Source organism: Lissotriton helveticus, chromosome 11 (assembly GCF_964261635.1).
Source record: "Lissotriton helveticus chromosome 11, aLisHel1.1, whole genome shotgun sequence".
NCBI classification, from domain to species: Eukaryota; Metazoa; Chordata; class Amphibia; order Caudata; family Salamandridae; genus Lissotriton; species Lissotriton helveticus.
In genome coordinates this window covers 1,035,372,646-1,035,386,796 of record NC_136072.1, presented here as the reverse complement: position 1 = coordinate 1,035,386,796, position 14,151 = coordinate 1,035,372,646, and the positions used below count along the sequence as shown (strand labels likewise).

Sequence of the window (14,151 nt, the reverse complement as noted above, 5' to 3'; positions counted from 1 at the left end):
GTTAAAAAATATTATATATTATATAGAATATTGTTGAATTCTTTTTTAAATTATATTGCCTCAATTCAGCAGCATGAAGCGCCAACACATTTCCATATTAACTGCAAAGTTATTCAAGCCCACCTAACTGCGTATGTTTCGCCTATATATTACTGCTGAATTGCAATCACTGTGTACTATCGGGATAAACCAGGGTTATTGGGACAATCTCTAAATAGATTAGAAATACAGCTGATAATTTAGATGTTGGTGTATTATGCAGGGACACCTGTGATGCACTTTCAAGCCGGTTGACTTGGCACCAATTCATCTTATATGTGAAGCAGATACTGCATCTGGAAACCATATCACGCAGTAATTTTAGTTTACATTTACAGTACTTTTCCATAGTAATTGCTGATTAATATACTGGTCTGAAGAGTCCCAGAATAAAAAGTGGAGCGTGAGCGATGATGGAGGCCACATCTGAGAAAGCAAAAGTTTAGACTGAGGTTTTGTGACTCATACGAAGTCTAGTTTGGTTGATGTCTGGTACTGGTATGCGTGTCTGTGGTTTCAGACTGTGAATTCAGTCAACACCGTTCTCCCATTCATGCACCACTGACTTAATAACTCCTCATTTGACTGTCTGAAAAGTGCTTTGGGTTTGACATAGGATAGGAAACCGCCCTAGAAATGTTACAATACAATGTCCAAGTGCCCACAGTAACCTCTTTTTGGCAGAGCATTGGCTATGGAAGAGCAGCAAGGTAGGTGCGTGCTGGACAGCAGTGCGAGAAGCTAGCCGTTCTGCAATCAGCTTCATTTTTCTATGCTCAAAGTCCAGCATATTTAATGGACATCAAAATCACTCTCTAAATACACACCTATGCAGATTCATCACGTTTCGGTGACACTATCCAAAAACATGATTGCGATCCACTGAGCCTACAGATCTTACTACAGACCGTGAGTGTTCAGTCACCATTCATGTTCCGGGACAGTTGCATGAAGGGGGACCTGTCGTGTTTAATCTGCTGAATGTATTGTACACAGGTGTATTGTGAAAAGTACTCAAGTAGTGATCTAGGCTAACCTATTAAAGACCTGAGCCAGTGGCTCTCAAACCAACAATTGTAGGAGGCGTTTAAAAATGTTGGCACCACTAATTTCAAATAAGTGGGGGGGGAATAAAATATCATCCTTTTGTGTAATTCCATTCTTGTACTCTTTTGTTGCATTCATGTGGTGCCTGCTGAACTGAATTTAAAAGGCTGCAACTCACTGATCAAGTACCCTAGTTCTCAAAACATCCTCGACCGTCATCTTGGTGTCAATCATAAGTGCTAATGTCCAAGGATTCGCTCAGAAACCTGCGGCTGGTACTATCAAATGTCAGGTGTTGCATCCTTGCTTTCTTTGCCACTGTTTTTCCTTCTTCCTCCTCCTGCTTAGTTACCCCGTTCGTGTTTTTCACTCTGTTGTTCTTGGTCAAAGTTTGTTGAGGAAATATAAGTGCTAGTCCCCAAATGTAAGTACTGCTGGGCCCCACCAGCTCAAATTAATGCTCTAGGTCACCCCATCCTATTTCTCACCCAATCGGCACCCTCTTACATCTGATCAGACTACCTGCCAGAGTCCTAAAATCCTCACGTCTACTATGTCCATTTTTTCACACACCCCTCGACTCCAGCGGTCCTTATCTACTCTAAAGTCTTATATTCTCCAAATCTCATCACTGTCACATCTCATCCTCCTAATTCATCACTTTTGGTGCATGTTTCTTGTTTGTTCCCTTCTCTCCCTAAAGCACTGAAAAGAGTGCTAAAAACCTTCACTCTTTGTGAAAAGACATAACTGCCTTTCATACTAGTTTTGCTTAAATTGTTTTACGTTTATATATAGTACTTTGTGCCTTCTTGTTAACTGTATCAGATTATTATGAGAGTTATTCATTAAACAATAGCAAATACAAATATTTTTGTAAATGCAAGATCACAGACGCAAACTGGTAGTGGATAACCAAGTCCTGCTTTTCAGACCACCATTGTAAGGTTAGGTTTACTACACTGTAACACTTTTTGAGTAAAGACTGGCGAATTGGCATTATCTCTATTGACCTAAGGCATGGTCGCACAAAATGTATGTGTGTATGTAAATGTGTTAGTAGATATGTATGTGTGTGTATATATATATATATATATAAGTGTGTGTGTGTGTATTTTTTCTAATTTATTTATGTATACTTCCAGTGTAAGATTGGTACAACAACATAATCCTCCAGCATTACAATTGTAGAATAAACTGAGTGACATGTTGTCCTATGTGTTAGAAGGCTATGTGGGAAAGCATGCCTAACCAGTATTACAAAACAGCTACATCATGCAGGTAGCCCGAATGCAGCTATTTACTTTTTACATTCCTCGTGCTCATCGATAATCGATAGAAAAAAGAAATAATTCAACATACATCTTGAACAACAGAGTAATAATCTACGAAAAACATTTGCTCAGTGTGGTTGGCTGTGACTAAGAACAGTCATCACATGCAGCTGTCCCATGTCACCCTCTTCTATCTCAGTAGGTCATTGGGGGGCACCAGGGACTTCGAAGGGACCCCACCAATGTGCAAAGTCTTGTGCCTGCTTTTCACACATCCACACCCAGGGAGCCCACCAGTCGATCCCATTCGACTGGTCATGCTTTAAAAAAAACTAGCCATCATCTCCTGCCAGAGAACTTTGAGAGGTCGGTGGGGCAGCCCTCTTGCTTCTTCAGCCCCCAAAGCCACCCCTTGCGCTAAGGCCTTCATGTCTACCTTCACCTGCTACGCGGGGGCCATGGGGTGATTTCCAATGGCACGCTGGCTCTCTGTGGATTATCCCTAATGCCAGAGCCAAGAATCTGTTGCCCACCTTTTTCTCTGGTTGCCTCCTATACAAGACCAGCAGACATCCTCTGCGCAGAATTGAGTTCGGCCCAAGGTGCGCTCCAGGTCCATCTTGAACTTTATCAAAAATGGCTCTGACAGGGCAGCTCCATATCGTGTGCAATAACCTTGCATCGACCAGGGCACACCTAGTGGTGTGGGGCATAACTTTGAATCAGTGTGGTTTGAGATAGGTGCAGTGCAAATAGTTCACAAAATATGGATATTTAACATGATAATTAATGACCGGAAACGGTCATCTGGGCAATCAAGTGGATAATGGTGTTTGTATTGAAGTTTGTTAAAATGTTAAATGTTACTTTTCAAGGCATCCTTCCTAGCCCTGCCTCCTTTACATGTCCTAGAGCTGAAGAAAGCATCACATGCAATCACATTGCACAAGAAATCCTTATCTAACCAAGTGTCATTCTGTCTGTGCAAGGCAGTGACAGTGCAGCAGTAAAGAGAAAATGCATTATAAATAAAGAATTTGAATCGCCTTTTTTCTCTTATTATTGGGTGAGTTAAATAAAGAAAACATGCATATCTGCAGAGGAGGTCACTGGGCATTCATCATTGACACGGAGTTTAAAAAAATAGACGGCAGCAGTGTTTTTTACAGGAGTATTGGCTCTCAAATAGCGCCAGCCTGGAGTCCTGTCAAAATGAACAAAAGAGACAAGATTTGAAGTAGTGACAGTTTACAGCTTTTTGGGTATTTAGCTCAAGAAGATGGTTTTATAATGAGGCCTGAGATCTCGCTAGTGAGAGTCCCCCTATCCTGCATCGAAAATTGTCCTCGCCCACTTGCGGCGTTGAAAAGATTTATTGCACGTCAATCTGGTTTGACCTCTCTACTCGATCTAATGGGGGGCTAACGTTATTTGCCAGGTATAATGTGCCTTTGAACGCCCGGAACTGGGATCCAGTAAACCTGGAACCGGTTAAGACTCAGTTTGTGACCTGGGTGTGACCTCTTCCGCCATTGTTTATTTCATGTGCTGAAGAGGAACCAAATTATTCCATGTACCAAACTGCCTGAAATCCAATGCTGCAGTTGTCTTTTGTACAGACTTTTATTATCTGTAAATGTTGTCTAGCGTATGGAGTTAATACCATAATGTGTATTTATTAGGTCTCGCGCCTGCGATGCATATGGCGAAGCCATATGCCATCGCGCAGGCGCGATACTATAGTCACCGGCTATGCTTCCCAGGAGACAGGAGATGTCACGCGCACGTCTGGAAAGCGATCGGCGCCGGCCGCGCGCGCGCGTTCCCAATCTCCTGTCTCTCTGGGAAGCACACAAGCAAGCCCAGCAAGCCCCGCCAAGGCACCACGAGCCGAGAATTTGGAAGAAGGGCCCGTTACAATGCTCGCGCTTTAATCGGCCACTGCTGCCAGCTCTGATTGTCTCATTACACAGGTGATTTACCCGCACTTCCTGCCGGCTCGAGGCGGCATATTGTTTACTCAGCACTTGTCACCGGCGCGCGTACATTTTGAAGCCTAGGTAAGGCAGCATGTCAGAGTTAATGCATATCAGTGTGGTTAGAAGCGGCCATTAATTCAGTTTTGAATACGCTGGTGTGAAATTAGGCCTTCGAGCACCGGCGTAGCTAGGGGGGGGGGCGGTCCGCCCCAGGCGGCACTATTTTGAGGGTGGCACTGGCCCGTTGCGGCGGCCTTTATAATTTATTTGGGTACAGTGTCCCAAATAAATTATAAAGGCCGCCGTATTACTTCTGTGAGACTTCGCAATGAACACTGACGTGGGAGCAGCTGGAGCGCAGGCACCGACCGGCGGCACCCGCTGTGAGCTGCATCGGCAAAGGACAAACAGGCAGAGCACCTCTCATTGTCATGCATTTAATGCCACTCTAAAACTCTGGATAGTGCCAGCGCACTCCATTGGCGCTGTGCATGCTGTTCCCCAAAGACGTGCTGCCAGCGGCTGGGCTCGAGCAGTAAATTAATGGTTAACGATGCCTGGCATTGCCTGCTCTCAGCTCTGGAGTGGCTGAGAATGCTGCTAAATGTTTAAAATTTGCCCGGCAGCCTGTCCTTCCTGCATATTTTCTGAGGCCCGCTGGTGCCGCGCTTTTCAGACAAGCACCTCGTGACGTGACCGGGGAGCGTGGACTGCCCTCAGCAGTGCTTGCTTCTGGCTGTCGGGAGCCGGGATTAATAATCCGAATGTGACCGTCACCGGAGTGGAGGAACTTCGAGGTAAAGTGTCATCAGAAGCGGCGCCGCAGGGGACTCAATCTGAGAGTTGAGTACTCGGTGCCGTGCGCTACTGACTGATCAATAAAACCCCCGGCGTTAGGCCCACATAGAGTGACTAATTAATTTCTCACTCACAGACAGGAGGACACTGAGCCCCTGCGTATCAGAAACAAGAAACATGACATCGTGGTGATGATCACAGGCGCAAAATGTGGCCTGGCGGGGGACGAGTCCGTGAGTAACATTTTTATTGCAAGCAGGCGTCACGAAGAGAAAAAGAGATAACAGGCACCTAAGTGATCAACCTATTATATGCGTGCAATAAATATTGTAAAATTAAAAATAATAACAGCTGACTGTTTTACTAGTGATGCTTTCTAACAAGCTTTTCAGTTGTATCGTGTATTTTATTATTATGTGAGAGGGAGAAAAAAATACATCAAAACCCTACCGAGCAATTAAATTAAAGGGAGCAATTATAACAAGCATTTGCAATGCAATAGGTCTCGCAGTTGTGAGAGTTTGAGCTATTGGCATTTTAAATGCCAGTGCCTTTTATTTATGTATTGGTTTTTAAAACATAAATAAAAGGCATTGTCATTTACAATGCCAATATCTTAAACTCCTGCAAATGCGAGACCTATTGCATTGCAAATGCTTGTTTACATATATGATGGTCTCGCCTTCACGTGCCTCTGAAAGATATCTGCGTAAAGGCCCCATGTCCTGTCTGATACCGCAGCCCGTTCTGGCATATCAGCCAAAAGGCACTCCACATGCAGAGACCCTGGGACTCCAACTTTTATAATGGAAATAGGCAAAGCAACTCGTTTCATCTGGAAAACTGAGTGCGGCTGACCAGTGGCGTAACGAAAGTTGAGGGGTCCCCCTGGATGGTACACGGAGGAGCCCCCCCCCTCCGGATTTAATCCGGAGCTCTCAGGCCTGAGTACTGTGCTGAGGGGGCCCCCTGCAGCTCAGACACCCCCCCCATCCCCCCCGCACCGCAGGGGCTTCGGGAGCCTGTATTACGCCCCTGAAGTATCCCTGAGAACAATCTAGGGAGAGCGAGGAAACAGTCAACCTTAAGCTTTCAACTTGCTGCTTCTGCGGCACACTGACACCTTGCGTGTTAAGAGTTGCACCATATAAAAGTAAAACATATCTTTAAAAACCTGAGGCACCTGGGCGGCACCTAGAAGGCCCAGTGGCACCATGTCTCGCCCGTCGAGTGCTGTGAGCTTTATGGAAGGGCTGGCATATTGGGAAATTACTATCCATGACAGCACCACTGCCTGACTATCATATAGCTGGGCATTTGCAACGTCACACATGTCACCCACAGAAAAAGCAGAAGATACTCATTTCAAAATGACGCTTGGCAAGGCTACTGTGTTTTTAAAGTTTTGGCTTAGCCAATAACTTAAAGAAAAATACACACACTAGACCTAATTACAGTGCCTTTCATCTAGCCCTTTTCATACATGGGTCAGGTGTAGTGTCATTCATATTTTGCTTCCACATCACATACCATGGGGCAAAGGGTCAGCCTACCATGACGTAAGCCTCGACTCACGAAGATGTCATAGATGACATGGGCAACGTACGTCAGTGCAGTCACTTGTCGGGATCCTAGCTGAAACACTAAAGACCCGGAACAGAATATCACGTCTCAGCCTTACCCTTGATAGACTGGCAGGAGTGAGTAACAGTTGGTCACGTACCACGGTCACGTGTAAAAGGTCAGCTAGGTTGGGTAAGGGCAACTCATGTCCCATGTGTCTAAGTAAGGGAGGTAGTTCTACTTCAGATTCAGTCAGCACACCACACCAGCGACTAAATTAGTGGTGGGCGCAGCCATTCACATTTCAGAATCACATCTGAAACACGGGTTGGTCTGAGCAGAGGCACATGTCCGTTTTGCATCTATAAGAATGATAGAATTGGAGTAGTCAATCCTGTCCCATGCACTCTCATACATTTGATCGACTCCACCCCATATTACTGCTTCACATGATAAAGAAGTAAGCACGAACAATTAGATTAAAGGTATATGTAGAGTGCATATTCACCCATTGGACTCTTGATGCTATTGAAAGATAATGGATGTTTCTTGTTGCCATATTAGTGGCACTCCTTTTATCAACTTCGGAGGATGAAAGGCTGTATTGCTGGGATCTGAACCTGCCATGGATTCAAATACAGATGCCTACAGTGGATGCATTATTCCAGGGAGCCACAATCCCTGGCTTAACACAAATGTTTTAGAAAGTACAAAAATACCTAGTATGCATTTTATCCTACTTTAAGAAAACAAAGGTGAATGAAGACCATGCAGATCTAGTAAATTCATTAAGTTGGGTATTTTATCTTGCAGATAAATTAAGGTAACGTATTAATCAAACGACCATGATATTGTATTTTTACTTACATTAATATAATTATTGCACTTTAACAATAATATGCTTTTTTGTCCTTTCGGTATAAATCAAGATAGTGTTAAAAAATAGGCCTCCTTTGCCAAACAGGATGTGCAAACTTATCCTATCTAATATGGAAATGGCAAACTTCCAGCCATTTTGTGTTGCACATCTTTGTGAATAACAATCGTGGTTTAGTTTGAAATTTTGCAGTTTTTGACAAGGTCCTGTGCCGGAATATGTTGTTGTTTTCCTGCTATTTTACAGCGTACTGCAAAACTGTGTGTGGTGCATCAGAATACCCCTCTGCCTGAATACCCCGTCTCTTTGCTAGAATAACTTAAGACTAATGCAGAGAATCCTATCAATGTACCTGAACTGTGTCTGCATATCATATAACCCAGCTATATATTTCATAATTGTATTAGAAGATTCCCCGAAGCTTGTAAGAATACCAAAATGTTGCACCGGATTTATGCCAGGCTTACTTTGCCTGGGGACCCATCATTCTATTACAACTGTGATGCAATATACTGATGTTTTTTATTTGCATTGGTAAATCCCACCACAGTGACAAATTCCCCTAGGAACTGTACCGTTCTGCCCTATAAAGCCCCTCAGTTCTCCCTCTCCTAAACTGGCAGGTAGAGTGAAACCAGTTCATAGAAAGATTGAGATTCATTCCACTTCAGAATTCCAGTTGGAATAGAATTGCACCTATTTGATCACCTGTAGTTTTGACCATCCTGCCAAGGAAGCACATGCCAAGGAATGAAATAATTGACGTATTTTTTAGGTTGTTCTTCTTGTCTTTATGACTTATCAAGATGAAGCAATGTAGAATGACATGCATTTCATGCCCCAAAAACGTTGTCCAATGCAAGTGGTTCTCTAATTGAGAAATATTATTGATTAAACATGTGTTTTTTACTACAGTGTTCCAGACCAAAGCTGCATACGAAATGTTCTTCCGTCCTGGAGATAAGAAAGTGCACATCTCTTGAGATGCCAGACAATCCAAACACCTTTTTACTTAAGGTATGAACTACATTTTTTACATGCTAATTCATGTGAAAGCAGCAGCAGGGCTTAATCATGTGTATGTGTGTGTGTGTGTGTGTGTATTTATAAATATATATTTATACATACACATATATAAAAGATCACCAGTCCTCGTAGTTGAGTACCTGCAACTATGGTGCGGGTGAGGTACCCGCTAACATCCAAACCACTCTTCACGAAATCGAAGATATGCACCCCACTGCCAAATGAACAAACAGGCATAAGTTGTTTTGGAAATTTAATCAAGTGCACCACCCAAGAACAACCCAATGCGTTTCGACATCTCGCACACCTTGGTCATGCCGAAACGTGCTGGGTTGTTCTTTGGTGGAGCATCGGATTACATTTGCAAAATAATTTATGCCTGTTTGTTCTTTCGGCACTGGAGTTCGTGTCTACGATTTCATGAAGTGTGGCTTGGATATATTTATTTATATATATCACCTCAGGAGTTTGTCGTGTGGTGTTCTGCTAGATTGTGTCTAAGGCTGTTGTGGACATTGGTACCTTTCTAATATCGTAGGAGAACACAAGATCACCTAGGGGTTCCCAAGATCTGGGCACCTGGAAATGGTTGTCTAAAAAGCCCTTGTAGATAAGCCAAAGTAATTTGCTACCTTGCCCAAGACCCCCGAATTAAGCTAAGCATCTAGAAAGCTGCCAAAAGTCTCATATCTTTCAAATGAGACTGTTTAAGAAGTGTGTTATATCTTGACTTCAATGTTATGCATGCCTTCAATGTAGAATCTTACAGTGATGACTTGGTTTGGAATGTTGTGAGTCAAATGAGTCACAGTTTAATGGGCTGAGCTGCCTGCTGGCTGCTCCTGGTGGGGTCTTGATCTGATATACTTCTGGTCTCCCTCTGATCTTGTACCATCTTCAATAAAACCTCTTTGAATCACCTTAACCTGCGTGTACTTGATCACTACAATTTGTGGCGACAATCTTCAAAAGAACCTGCATCTATCACCTCTTCAAACTTCAAGCAACCCCAACTACAGACTTCACAGTAACAGAAGCTAAGTTTATACCTTCAACTGGCATCCTTGACCCCACCAGTGACCTCCCATCGGTCGCCCTCAACAGTCTGCCAGTTGTTCATGTTCCTGGAGAAGTTTTACTTAGAGCTGTTCATCTTCTAAAGGCTGTCTACTCTCCTGAGTCCATCTCTTAAGTTTCAGACAAAGCCTACTTCTATTTGTGTTGAGCCTACAGTGAGGGTAAGCTTGTCCGCGTCTTGTGCTGTGCCTTCAGCGAGGGTAAGCCCATTCTATGCTGTCTGGAAGAAGTGTCTTTCTGGCTTAAAGCTACATAGCCTGCCTATTAACATCCTCTGTACGATGGATATTGTGGCTGCACTTCTGACATCATTCTCTCTCAGGTAACCAAAACCAACCTGTGTGTGAAAGTCGTTGTCTTTCACCTGCATCTTTCTACAATCTTCTGTGGGACTGTTTCAACGTTTGTACTATTTGTGGCATGTGTGGACTCTCAAAAGTGAATTTATTCCCTGTTCAACCATCATGATTGCTTTCAAACTAAATCTACCCAGCCTGCCATTAAGCAACGTCTGCACACCAGAGAGAGAGAGATGTTATCTCTTCGTGGACCTTATTTGGGTGTTTTTTTGCTGCCTTTTCTAGTGTGCACCTGCCAAGGTGTCTCGCTTACCTTTTGTTTCTTGTCGCAAAGCGGGTTTTACTCAATGTTAATCAGCATGTAACTAATTATTAAGACTAGACGGGCCACACAGCAGAACTGTTCCAGAATGTCCCTGTGAAAAAATTGAGGTGAGAAGAGTTTTTTTTTTACATTCATATACTGTTTTGAGCCTTTGTGTCAAGCGTGTTTGCAGCCACCGATTTGAATTTAAATCTAACATTGACACAAGACGAACCTCGCGCGCGCATGTGTGCTCTCACCATTGGTCAGCCTTTCTATCATGTGCGTTTTCTTCTTTGCTCTACCTCTCATCTCGTCGCATTCTCCACTATGACGTGCCTGTCCCCTCAGCTACGTTGATGCCGGCTTGCGTTTAGGGGACGCCGCTGACGTGAGCCACCCAGGACAACGTGACTCAGCGCGCCGCCATTTTGGTGATGGCACACATACGGCTTCTCGCTTTGCACCACTCTCTCTTTGCCAACCACGTCTACTTCATGTTGTGTCAAGACGGAAGGATGTTAAGAACTCCTTCCGGTATCTTTGGCGCGTTCCTGATGGGCTCACTGCCGTTAGTGAGGAGACGCTCCATGGTAAAACTTTTGTGACTGGAGGTACTTTTCAATACTTTTCAGTGTGTCTTCAGCTGTTATTTATCGCCTCATCTTAAGTACACTGCGATATCACTACGACACCACCTCTTCTTTTTGCGGTGGATCCAATCAGTACCGCTCCTACAGTCCAGGACATCAGCGATATTCCTCACAGTCGCAACAGTCCTCGCCAGCAGTCTTCCAGATCGTATCGAGGAAAGTCTTCCCATAGAGGCTTCACATCCAAAAGGCAATGACTTGCCTTCCCCGCTCAGAGTTGGAGGTCGAATCTCCCCGTTCTTTTCTGAATGGTCCTCAATCACCTCGGACCGTTGGGTGCTGGACATTGTTTCAAAGGGCCATGCCTTGGAGTTTGTCAAGATTCCTCCTCACACTCCTCTGACTGGTCCGCCTCCAGCGCACCTCAAAGAACTTTTCCGACAGATTCGCATCATGATTCACAAAAGGTGCCATCAAAGTGGTTCCCAAGTCTCAGAAAGGGATGGGATTCTATTCCCGGTTTTTCCTCATCCTCAAAAAGACAGGTGACTGGCGTCCAATCCTCGATTTACGGGCACTGAACAAATATCTAAAGTGCCAATCCTTCCGCATGCTCACGCTCGTGGAGATCCTACGTCTTCTCTCCAAGGACAACTTCATGACTACCATCGACCTCCAGGACGCTTATTTCCACGTGCCAATTCTTCCACGGCACCAGAAGTACTTGCGCTTCCGGGTAGGGCGGAGAGACTTTCAGTTCAGAGTGCTGCCTTTCGGCCTGCGCTCCGCCCTTCGCGTCTTAACAAAGGTCTTGGCTCCAGTGTTGGCTTACCAGCGTCTACAAGGAGTTCAAATTTTTCCAAACCTAGACGATTGTCTAATCAAGCCGCAATCTCGCAGTCAGCTTTCCCGGGACACTCGACTCTGTCAGACCTTATTTCGCTCCCTCGATATTTCCATCAACACCGAGAAGTCTCAGGTCGACCCAGCTCCTTGCAGAACTTTTCTAGGCGCCACTCTGGATACATCACTAGCCAAGGCATTTGTGTCTCACGAGCGTCAGCTGCGGATTCTACACTTGGTGGCTCTTATCTGTTCAAAATAGTCTGTTTCAGTTCGTCTATTGAAGTCATTTCTAGGGGTGGTGTCCTACTGCATCTCTCTGATCCCAAATTGCAGGCTCAAGAGTCGCCCCATTCAGGAAGAATTGGACAGACAGTGGCGTCAGGTCACCGGCTCTTTCAACAATCTGGTCCTAGTGACCGCCCGGATGAGGTCGGCTCTCCAGTGGTGGACGCCAGCGACCAATGTTGCTGCCGGGACTTCTTTCCTCACCACCGCTCCGGAACTCATTCTGACGACGGACGCCTTCTTGGAAGGATGGGGCGCATACCTTCAAGGGCTGTCCATAAAGGGCAAGTGGACTCTGTCTCAACGCTCCTGGAACATCAACAGGCTGGAGTTAATGGCCGTCTTCCTGGCGCTCAAATCATTCCATTTTCTGATCCAGGGAGAATCGGTGCTCATCCAAACCGACAATACCACCAGTATGCACTATGTAAACAAGCAGGGCGGCACCAAATCTCCTCTCCTGTCTCGGCTGGCACAGCCTGACAGGAGAGGATAGCAGTTCACCTACCAGGCATATCCAACATCCTGGCGGTTTCCCTCAGCAGGTCCGCATCCTCGACTCACGAGTGGGAGCTGCATCAGCCGACTCTGGACTTCATCTTTCGGCGTTGGGGGTCATCCGCACATGGATCTCTTTGCGAGCCCTGTGAACCGGAAATGCTGTCCTTTGCAAGCTGGCTTCTCCATCCAGAATCGTCAGGGAATGCACTTTTGATGGACTGGTGCGATCTATTCGCCTACGCTTTTCCGCCGATTCCACTAGTTCTCCGAATGTTATGGAAGATGCGGAGACAGCCGTGCCACATTCTCCTGATCGCTCCCAGATGGCCTCGCCAAGCGTGGTTCTCCGAACTGCTGCTTCTCTCACAGTGCAAACCCATTCTCCTTCATCCTCGAGCGGATCTCCTCACGATGGACGAGGGTCAGATCTGTCATCCGGACCCCTCCTCTCTCAAATTATCGGCCTGGAACCTGAGCACCTTGAATTTGCCCATTTGAACATTTCGCCAGCATGCAGGGACATTCTTGCCAATGCCAGGGCTCCATCCACAATAAAAATCTACAAGCTAAAGTGGAAAAGATTCTGTCACTGGTGCGCAGCTGCCAACATCCATCCCGTTCATTCCACTCCGGCTCAGTTACTGCCGTTCTTTCTACAACTGGCACAATCAGGACTTTCCCACTCCGCTTTGAAGGTTTTCTTGGCGGCAATCTCTTGCTTTCGGCAGGATGGCTCCTCCTCTCTCCGCTCTTCCAGAATCATTCGTCAATTTTTCAAGGGACTGTTCAAGAAGTTCCCGCCCATTCTGCGTCCTCCTCCTACCTGGCATCTCAATATTGTTTTGGCGCAATTGATGAAGGCGCCATTCAAGCCTATCCACAAAGCGGATTTAAAGTTTTTGACTTGGAAGGTGGCTCTTCTCCTTGCTTTAACCTCTTCACGTCCCGTGAGCGATATTCACGCCTTTACCATTAAACCTCCTTACCTCCAATTCAAATCGGACTGTGTTGTGCTTCGCACCAACCCAGCTTTCATGCCTAAGGTGCCCACTGACTTTCACCTCAATTAACCGGTTTTCTTAAAGACTTTCTTTCCCAATCCTCAATCTCCAGCGGAGCAACGTTTACATTCACTGGACGTTAAAAGATGCCGAAATTTTACATCAACAGGACGGCGCCCTTTCGCAAATCTGATCAGCTGTTCGTTGCTTACGGACGCATGCGCAAGGGACGTTCTGTTACCAAGCCAACTATTGCTCGTTGGATTTCTTCAGCAATTTCTTTCTGTCATCAGAAAGCTGGCAAGCCTCTTCAATCATCAGTGAGAGCTCATTCCACCAGGGCGATGTCATCCTCTACTGCCCTGTTTGCTGGTGTGCCGATTCACCAAATATGCCGAGCAGCTATGTGGTCCAGCAGGCACACTTTCACGAGACATTGCTGCCTTGAAACGATCAACGAAGCCGATACGGCAGTGGGCCAAGTGGTGCGTCACAATCTTTTTAACTAAGGTGAGCCTCTGCTTTCTTCCCTCCACCTATATGGTTTATGTGATGATATTGTTATTATTATTATTATTATTATTATTATTTTTTTTATCATCGCTATATGGCTATGTTATGCTATCTTTGCATTCTCATACC

At 45.2% G+C, this 14,151-nt stretch overlaps 1 protein-coding gene across 3 annotated transcripts in view; it reads left to right on the top strand.

Annotated features, from left to right (window-relative positions):
* Positions 1-14,151, top strand: part of SH2B3 (SH2B adaptor protein 3) — a 515,189-nt gene that overhangs the window by 404,957 nt on the left and 96,081 nt on the right. For all 3 annotated transcript variants that reach the window (XM_078667464.1, XM_078667466.1, XM_078667465.1), the window contains exon 4: positions 8,493-8,594. In XM_078667464.1, the coding sequence (XP_078523590.1) occupies positions 8,493-8,594 (102 nt within the window). The remainder of the gene's footprint in view (positions 1-8,492; positions 8,595-14,151) is intronic.